Genomic DNA, 9,133 nt, shown 5'->3' with positions numbered 1-9,133 from the left:
GGAGGCCCCTGTGACACTGAAGAGGGCCTGCCCTGTGCCTCCCTTCCCCCACGCAGCAGGCACTTTCCAGACTTGGTCATGCTCTCTCCAGCAGGATAAGGGGGGGCGTGGTTCACCTAGTTCCCAAGATGAAGGAACAGGCCCCAAGAGGACACCACCGTGGGTGACAGGGCTGTGACCAGCGGAGCCTAACTGCCTCCAAGACTGGGCCTGGGGCAGGCCCATCTGCTGCCTCTTGGGTCTGGAACTCAGGCTGGAGCCCACCTGGCGGGGGCTCTCTGCCCACCAACCTTCATGGCACAAGCCCCCTCCTCCTGGAGTGTCCCTGCCTGTAGTGTAGCCGGTGGCCGTGAGGCCTGACGGCAGGGCCCATGAAGGGGCTGTGGACACCTGCCTGGCAACAAGGCCAACCCTCTTCTCTTGAGCTGGTTTATGCTCGAGCTCAGCTATTGCATCGCGTGCCTCCGTCTGAGAGGCGGGGAGATTGAGACCAGCTGCCGCCGCCTGGATTCTCCCAGAGCTCGCCCGGTGACACCCTGCTCAGGTCGTCACACCATTCTGGTAGGAGTCTCTCCCAGCAGCGACGTTGCAGGTTTGTGGGCTGGACTGGGGCCAATGGTGGGCAGGGAGCAAGGGGGGCAGGAGGGTGGCGCGGGGAGAGCTTGGTGCCTCTCCAGCAAGGAATCGCAGGAGAACACGGCTGCTTGCCTGTGACGGACTCACCAGCCTGCCCAGTACAAAGCTGGCTTCTCCATCTTTCTCCTCTCCGCTGGCCCCTTTCATCTCCCATTCCTCTTTGCTTTGCTCTGGGGAGCCTGAGCCCCTTGTTCTGGAGAGAGGGCACCAGAGACACTTCTGTGGCTCCCAAGCTAATGGGCAGGCCCATGTCTTTAAAACAAGGAGGACCGAGAGGGCCAGGCCCCCAGGATGGAGGGCTGAGAGCTGGAAGGGACTACGGAGAGCCAGCCCTATTTAACACAGAAGGGAAAAGGAGAGCCCCAAGGCCGGGAGAGAGGAGGCCCTGGCCAGGTCCCAACAGCAAGTTAGAAGCAGAGCTGGGCTGAACCTGGTGTTTTCACACTCTTCCCACCACCTCCAGATAGGGGTTCCTCCAAAAGCAGCCAGGCTGGCAGGGGCCTGTCCTCGGGGTGGGCGGGTAGCAACAGAGAGGGTGCTTTCTTCTTCCCCACGTCTTGCCTGGTCCTAGGACCCAGCACCATGCCGTCCTCACCCTTCTTGGCCATCTCATTTTTGGCCCAAGAGGCTGTTGTATATCTGGCCGACCTGGAATCCATGCTGACTCATGGTCCCCCTGTGGACGCAACTGTGGAAGAAGGTCAGTTGGTGGGCCTGGGTATGCAGGCCCAGGGAGAAGCCCCACCTTCTCTTTGGCCCCGGGGGCCTTCTCTCCCCCATCAGGTCTCTCCTCATCTGTGAGGGTCCCCATTGCCCCAGACCTGACCTGGCTCTGCATGGGAGACTTGGGCTGCTGGCTTCCCCACTCTGGGACTCAGTTTCCTCCAGGACCTCTTTAAATTTCTTCCTTGTCTTTGCCCTGCCCAACTCCTAGCTGGCTTTAGGCTCTGATCTGGAGCCTGCTCTGATGGTCCTTGGGGAGAGGGAAGATAGCGCCGGCTGGGAACAGCTACCCCTGGGGCAACCCTAGGAACACTCTACCCCCAATCTCTTGCTCCTGGTTGGGTCCACCTCCACCTCCTGCGTGCTTTCTTGGGGTCCACCCGAGGGAAGGACGGTGCACATGGGCCTTCAGGCCCTGGAGAGAACACACAAACTCTTTGTCTCTGGTCTCAGGTACCTTCTAAGCCCCCAGAGTTACCCACTAGGTACAGGGAGCCTTGGGGGTTGGTACTAGGGGTGGTGGGCAGCACTCAACCTGCGGGAGATGAACCTTGCCTCCTCTCAGTGCAGTCTTGTCCCCAGCCCCGGGGGTCCTGGGCTCAGGCACAAGATTACTGTGGGACTCTCTTCTGAGCTTTGCCCCTCTGTGGCCTCCCCATTTGCTCCTCTCTGGGCCCCACACAGATGTGATGGTCAGGTCCTTGGCGGCCTCCTCTAACTCCCCAGCCCACAGATGGACCCGACCCCACACCTGGGTGTCTGCCCAGGGAGCACCTGGAGGAAGTCAGTGTGTGCTGGGTCCCTCTCTTTCAGGTGACTCTTTGGCCACCCCTTCTCCCAACTCCAAAAGCAGGGCTGGCACTAAGTGGCCCTGAGGTCCACGGTGCAGAAAGGCTGAGGCGGAGGAGGGCATCACCATTTACTGCAGGATGGGCCCAGCAGGTGCTGAGGGAAGCCTGACACTCCATCCCAGGCTAAGCATGTACGCTGGATCCCTCCAGGCCTCCATCGCCCCCATCCCCCGTGCCTAGAAGCATTGGCCCTCTGGTGGGAGGTGGGTGGTGGGTCACCTCATGCAGCAGGCCTGGGGCTCAGACCCTGGCCCAGTGGCTGCAGAACCCCAGGTGGAGGCAGCAGAGCTGGCCCCAGCCACGCCACCCTCGGCCTCAAGGTCCAGGCCCTCGTAGATGGTGGGGAGTGAGGTGCGCTGGCTGAGCCGCCGGCGCAGGCCGACCAGCAGAGGCTGGGGCAAGGAGGCCACGTCCACGTTGTTGCCCAGGTCCACCCAGGCCAGCGCGGGGAACTTGGCAGAGTCCTTGATGGCCTCGGTGAGCTCGCGCGCAGTGGCCCTGGTCAGCCTGTTGCCGTTGAGCAGGAGCTGGGTGAGGTGGGGCAGTGACCAGAGGCTGGGCAGCAGCAGGCGCAAGAGCTCATCGCTCAGCCCCGTGAAGCTCAGGTCCAGCACCGTAAGCCCGGCTCCCTGGCTTCGCAGGTAGCGGGTAATGTGTTGCACGTCCCGTGCGGAGAGTGGGATCCCCGAGAGGTTCACGGTCTCCCCCGCCAGCTGAGTCATCTGGAGACTGCTCTTGAGGCTGTGGGAAGGTGGCAGGCAAGGATGGATTGAGCAAGGGTCCACGGCCCAGGCAAGTCCCCACTGGCTGCAGAGAGCGACCCGTCGGGGCAGCCCACCAGGTGGTAGGGGGACTGGGCCCTGCAGTCAGGCCTCACTGGGGTCCAACAGCTACTTCCTACATGGGTGGTCATGGGCAATTCTTGGAACCTCTCTGAGCCTCAGTTTCTCCTTTGGTGAAAAGGGGACCTGGCTGTTGTGAGGAATAAACATCCAGATATTAAGCTTCCCTAATCCGTTATTATTACAAAAACCTACTGCGTGCCTGGGTCGCCACATCTGTTATATCTAGAGTAAGAACGATGATCCCATTCTGCAGAGGGGCGAATGACGCTCAGAGAGGTGACGGGACTCTTCCATGGTCACATACCACTAAGAGGGAAGCCAAGTCTTCAAAATGAGGGGCTCTGACTCCGGAGCCCACACCTTTTTTCCCACGCCTCCTCCAAGATCGATCCTTTGTGGGTAAAGATAGATGTTCCTATGAGGGTGACAGGCTATCAGGCTAGTCCCCCCCGGCTTTGGAGACTAGAGGACAGGTCCAGAGTAGCAAGAGAGGAGGTGTTGGTAGGTGAAGGGCCCCCGTGTTCTAAGCTGGAAAGGAAGTTTAGAGACCGAGAAGAGTCCCACACCACCCCCTGGGTCTCTCTTGTCATGTGAATATGGCCTACTATGCAGGGAGGCAGTGGGACCAACTCCAGTGCCCTCAGTCAGCATGGCAGGGAACAACCCCATGGGCTCTGGGCTCGTCATGAGCCATCAGGCTCGAAGGATGAGGAAGCAAGCAAGGGAGAGCACTGGGACTGCGGTTCTGGGTCTCTGGACCTGGGTGTCTGCAGCCAGTCCTTAGGCTGCATCTGGCCATGGAGCTGTGATGGAGTGACTGGGAGGGGGACCCACAGCAGAGCAAGCTCTCAGGATGGCTATGGAAGCCTTCACTTCCGGCAGCCTGGCAAAGGCTTTTCAAAGAGCTGTAGGTAAATCAGGGTCGGGGTGGTCTTGGGCAAGCCACCTTGCCTCTCCCAACCTCAGTTTCCTTTCCTGCGAAATTGGCATCATGAGCCAGAATCTGTCCCCCTCGCAGCCTGTTGAGAGGATCCAGCGGATGTCTGCTGAGATCACCTTGGCCCTGGGGTCGGGGCCAGGCCCTATGACAGGCTAGGGACTCAGGGGCAAGTGAACGGCAGGAGGCAGGTCACACAGAGGGTTGCAGCTAGACTTGGGAAACATTCCAGAGCTTCGATGTGGACAAGAGTGAGGGGCTCACTGGGGACGGGCTCAGGGCCCAGCTGCCTGCTGAGCTGCCTCGCCATGTTGGCCTAGAAAGGGACGCTAAGGGGCCACAAGGTAGGGCTGTGGCTAGGCTCCCTTACCAGCTCTGAGTCTTCCTCCGGGGCAGGCTGGACCCCCGCTGCCGCTTGGAGTGAGGGGTGAGGTGGTAGATGAGCTGGCGGCAGATCTTATCTGAGGACTTCCAGAGCTCATAGTCCTGTCGGGGGGCAGTGTTGTCAGGGTGAGGCTGAGCCCCATCCCTCCCCCGTCATGGGCCTTGGGGATCCAAGTGTGTGCCCCAGCACATGACTCATCATGGATCACTGAGCTGCCCACTAGCCTCCCCCGCCCACCCCCCACCCTGGCTGTAGCCTGGCTCAGAGCCAGGGGAGGCTGCCCGCTGGTAACTGGACAGGCTGGTCTGAGGCCCGCAGTGCCCGGCGGGAGGAAGCCCAGACAATGGGCCCTTGTTCCCTGTCCTCAGGCCCAAGGCCAGTGTCTCGGGCTATCAGCCGGCTCCCTGCCCACCCTCAGCGCTCCCCGGGGGACTCGCCACCAGGGGAGGCAGGCCTGGGCCCCTCCAGGGAGCCCTGCTCCACTGACGCCACCCTCAGGGAATGGGAACCAGCCAGGTCAGCATGCTCTTCTTCCTCTCACTCTCCAAGCCTGCCTGTGGGGCCTGGGTCTGGGCTGCCAGCACTGGGAGGGTTCATGGTTACGGTACCACCACTTGGATCTCTCCCGGGCCAAGGTGGGCCCTCGTAGAGACCTAGCTCGGAGGACAAACAGGGATGCTCTGCTTTTCGTGGAGCTGGCACTGAGCACACTCCGCCATCCAGCACATTCTTTATCCCGTTCCTCTGTCAATAGTGCGTACGCACAGTAGCAGCAAGCCCTGCCCATCGCCGTGTGGCTCTTGGCTAGCCTCAGAACCCCTGGGGACCACTGCGTATAGATGCAGAGGTCTGGAGCTGGCTGCGCCCATAGCGGGCACCCTTGTTTCACACAGAGACTCACTGTGACTGAGGGGTGGTGGCTGTGTCAGGGGCACAGCATGGGAAGGATGCTCATGGGAAGGATGTTGCCAGGTGCCCCCAGAGCGGGGTTTGGAGTGAATGTGGTGGTTTGGGAGAAGGGGAATGGAGGCCCCAGGTGTATCCATACAGGATGGGGACATGTGGACGGGGGTTCCAGCCCAAGGGGGATCTTTTCTGGCCCCAGGAGCTCAAAAGCTGGGAGTTTGTATCCATCAGCAGATTTATCAGAACATTCTATGTCCCAGTGTCCCTGTGTGGTGTTCTGGGTCCCAGGTCCTGGAGCCCAGGAAGCAGGTCTACCCAACATATGACTTTTGGAGAGTAGGAAACTACAGCTCACGTGTGTTCCTAGTACACTGAACCTGGCCGTAGGTCCCAGTGAGGGACATTAACCAACTTAAGGCCATGAAGCAAGCCAGATGAGGACGAGGCTCCTAGCCCCCAGCCCTGTGCGCTCCTGGTCCCTGTTAGCTGCGTTGCCCAGTCTGAGGTCCGTGTCTACAGGCCTCACCGTTTTGGGGCACTGCAGGTCCCGGGCCAGGTTCCCAAGCAGGTCATGGGAGATGGGGTCCACCAGATTGAGGAAGGCCACATTCCTGTAGAGGATGTCGGTGAGGAGGGTCCCCTCGAGGCCCAGGTCCTGTGAGTGGTGAGGAGAGTTGAGTGAGCGGAGTCAGGCCCCCCTCCAAGCCAGCCCCTCACATCTGTTCCCCTCTCTCAGGCTCCCTCCTTGATGCTTGCTGGAGTCTCTTCCCAGGCGGCAGTGGGCCTGCTGTCCAGGGGCAGTGGGGACCCCTTGGAAGAGGAAAGTGTCAGTGCATCGGGCCCTTCAGGGAGGTGCTAAGGAGGTTCTAAAACCCTTAGACTGTTTTCCCTGCAGGGGAAACATGGTACTGTGACACCTGCCACCTCTGGGGTTGGGCTTATCTGGAGGGCTCTTTGGGGGCTTCTCTGATAACCCCCCAGTGCCGCTGTCCTCCAGCATTCCTTCCGGACCCTTTGCCTCTCTTCCACCTATTCCCAAGCTCTCCGAGTTCTGGCTGCAATCTGTTTGCTGACAGGTGCAGGGCCCTTTGTGGGGGACGGACCTCTCTCTCCGTTCAGATGTCCGAAAGGCAGCTCGGACTGGGCGTGTTCACCTCCTGCCTTGAAGCTGGCCTTGCCTCCTGTGCCCCCGCTCAGTAAAGGGCATCACCATCCCCACCATCCCAGCACTCAGGCAGGAGCCCAGAACCACCCTGCACTCTTCCGTCACCCTTCTCTGCCCAGCTCTCTCTCCCTACTGCTCAAGGAGCTTCAGGCCTTTCTCCCTAACAGCCTCCTCCAGGGCCTGTTGCCTCCTAACAGCCACCTACTTCCAACCCTTGGGCTGCCAGAGCCAGCTCCAGGAAACACATACCTAAGCTCGACCCTTAACCCCTTTGGTGGAGACCAAATGCTCTCGTATAACACTAAGACTCAGGCGCAGCCTGGCCTTCCCACCCTCCCCAGCCCCCCAGTCTCTTTCTCTGGCCTCCATGTCTCCTACCCCTCACAGAGACATCACCACTGGGCCTCGGGCCTGACCTGGCCTCCCTGCCTTCAGTCCTTCAGATCTCCCATAGGACTGGTCTGGCACTGAACACCCTTTTAGAGTATATTCTGATAAGCTGATGGGACAGGTGCAGCCAGGAGGGGCCTCCAGACCCCTGGGTCCTCCCCAAGCCAGAGAGTGAGACCCTCTGTGCATAAGCCCCGATGCACAGGAAGATAGGCCAGGTGGAAGGCCCAAGGACCATAACTGCAAAGTCCCCACGGTTTGTGGGGCTGTATAGCCCCCTCTCTGCACGGGAAGCCTGACCTCTGAGACATGAGAGGGCAACACAGCTGGTTTCCCAGCTTTAAAAAAATGTTCTGCTGGCGCCTTGGGCTCCGGATACCGACAAAGATCTGTACCTCTGGATGGTCTAGCTGGTTGGGTGCTGCTTTGCTGTTTTCATTTTAAACACCATTCAAGTTACAAATGCCAGCTAGGGAAGATCTAGAAGAGAGGGCTAGCTGGTGAGCCCAAGCTGACCCATACAGGGCCCCAGTTGCACAGCCAGCCTTCTGCTGGTCTAGACAGCTCCTCTTAAAGGGCCAGCCCCACCTTTCCAGCCCAGTGAGCCTAGAGAAAGGAAACTCAGTGCATCAGGCGGTGGGGCTGGGAGACTAGAGGTTGGGCTCTGGCCTCAGCTGCCCCCTAATTTTCTTGGTGGCCATAGGCTTGCCACTGTTCTCCAAGCCTCAGTTTCCCTTCTCTAATCATCTACCTGCAGGCCAAACACCTGCATGGCTGATTTCAGATTCCAGGACGGGGCATGTTGGGGCAGCAGCTGCTGTGGAGGGTGGGGACATGGCCAGAGAGGAAAGTGGCTTGCCCAGTGTTGATGCTGGGACCAGAACCCAGGTCTCCTAGGGCACTCCAGGCTGGCTCAGGTATCCGGTGTGTGTGCGACCAGAGGTGCACTCCCCCAACCCCACCCAAGTCCAGATGTGCTGTTGTGATGTACAGATGCCGGTTTATGTACTCAATGGGCGTGATCTGCCTATCAGGAGGACGGGTGGTGTGAGTTGTCGCTGCGTAATGTCACGGCGAGGTGGCACCGGCTGACCAGCTGGGCTGTCACTTTCTGGGGGTCCTCTCTCCAGGGTGCTGTGCAGTGAGTGCCTCCCTTCACCCTGGAGGAGCCAGGAGCTGTCTTCCCCTTGCCCCTCAGTACAAGACGTCGTTCCCCTCCCTCCACTCCCTTGCCGCTCCTCCCAGCCCTACTCTTCTCCTGCCAAGGCCTGAATCTGGGTTCTTAGCTCCAGGCTTGGGGCTCCCTCAACACACACAACTGACCTCTCCAACCCCGGAGAGGTGGACTGCAGTCACGATCCCCGTCTCCACACTCACAGCCCCCAGCCCACCCGCGCAGCCGCGCGGCCTCCACCCCAGCCCGTTGCTTTCCGTGCCTCGCCCTCTCGCCCAGACAAGACCCTTCAGCCGGTCGCACTCTTCCCTTCGGAACCCTCCCGGCCCGCGCACGCAGTCTGGGGCCAGCCCTGTCTCCCGCGCCCCGGGCCAGCTACGCAGCACCTCCCGGCCCCTTCCAGGCCCGCAGCCCGCGGCTCCTGGCCCCTCCCCGGCCTCCAGCCCCGGGTCGGCCCGCTCCTTCTCTCGCCTGGCGCAGGAGGCGCAGTAGCTGCCGGGCGCGCTCGGGCCGCCGCTCACGGAGCATGGACTGGATCTCGCGGAGCCAGCGCACCCGGCGCTCAAAGGGCGCGGGCCCGCACCCCGCCGCCGCCCCGGCTTCTGAGCCCGCCTCGGGTCTGGTCCGCCGGCCCAGCCGCGCCCCCATGGCCGCAGAGCTGCCGGCGCGGAGCTGGAGGGAGTCCCAGCCGTCTGCGCACCGCCCCCGGCCCCGCCCCGCCCCGGCCGGGGCTGCAGCAGGTGGGGAGCTCGGGATCTGGCGGTGCGCGCCCGGGCGGGGCCGCAGCAGTGGAAGGGAGGGGGGCTTCCTGCTGGGCGCCCCCGCCCGGGAGCTCCCAAGCACTCGGTTCGGGAGGTCTCGCTGGAGCCCGCGCTGGAATGGGCGCCGGAGCTATGTGGCCAGAGCCCGGAGCGTTTGGGGGAGGCGCTGAGCCGGGGCCGGACGAGGTGGCGCTTGGCCATGGCCTCCGTGCTGACTGTGGAGCAGTCGCTTTGGTGGTGCAAAGAGCACTGGACTCGGAGTCAGGGCGGGATTCCGTTGCCAGCCTTAGGCAGTGCCATCACCTGTCTTCAGGAATTTCCCTGGCAGTGGGCGATTGTAGTAACTGACCTGTCCACCAG

General features: G+C 61.5%; 1 protein-coding gene across 1 annotated transcript; it reads right to left on the bottom strand.

The window, feature by feature from the left end:
* Nucleotides 1–2,264: 2,264 nt before the first annotated feature.
* On the bottom strand, nucleotides 2,265–8,729 carry LRRC75B (leucine rich repeat containing 75B). Its single transcript, XM_059138864.1, has 4 exons — nucleotides 8,484–8,729; nucleotides 5,810–5,938; nucleotides 4,363–4,478; nucleotides 2,265–2,951 (listed from the first exon to the last, which is right to left on the bottom strand). Exons 1-4 carry the CDS (start codon nucleotides 8,658–8,660, stop codon nucleotides 2,426–2,428), a joined length of 948 nt encoding a protein of 315 aa, XP_058994847.1. The 5' UTR covers nucleotides 8,661–8,729; the 3' UTR covers nucleotides 2,265–2,425.
* Between the last annotated feature and the right edge of the window lie 404 nt (nucleotides 8,730–9,133).

This window comes from Mustela lutreola, chromosome 11 (assembly GCF_030435805.1).
Source record: "Mustela lutreola isolate mMusLut2 chromosome 11, mMusLut2.pri, whole genome shotgun sequence".
Classification (NCBI taxonomy): domain Eukaryota; kingdom Metazoa; phylum Chordata; class Mammalia; order Carnivora; family Mustelidae; genus Mustela; species Mustela lutreola.
Note: the sequence above shows the minus strand (reverse complement) of the source record. Positions and strands in the feature narration are given on the sequence as shown.

Bases quoted from the DNA above. Each gene is read 5' to 3' on its own strand.
- LRRC75B (XM_059138864.1), bottom strand. From the start codon at position 8,660: ATGGGGGCGCGGCTGGGCCGGCGGACCAGACCCGAGGCGGGCTCAGAA. The intron at 5,939-8,483 runs GCGAGAGAAGGA...CACCACTCACAG, and splicing joins TACTGCGCCTCCTGCGCCAG to GACCTGGGCCTCGAGGGGAC. The intron at 2,952-4,362 runs GTAAGGGAGCCT...ACCTTCCCACAG, and splicing joins CGGAGGAAGACTCAGAGCTG to CCTCAAGAGCAGTCTCCAGA.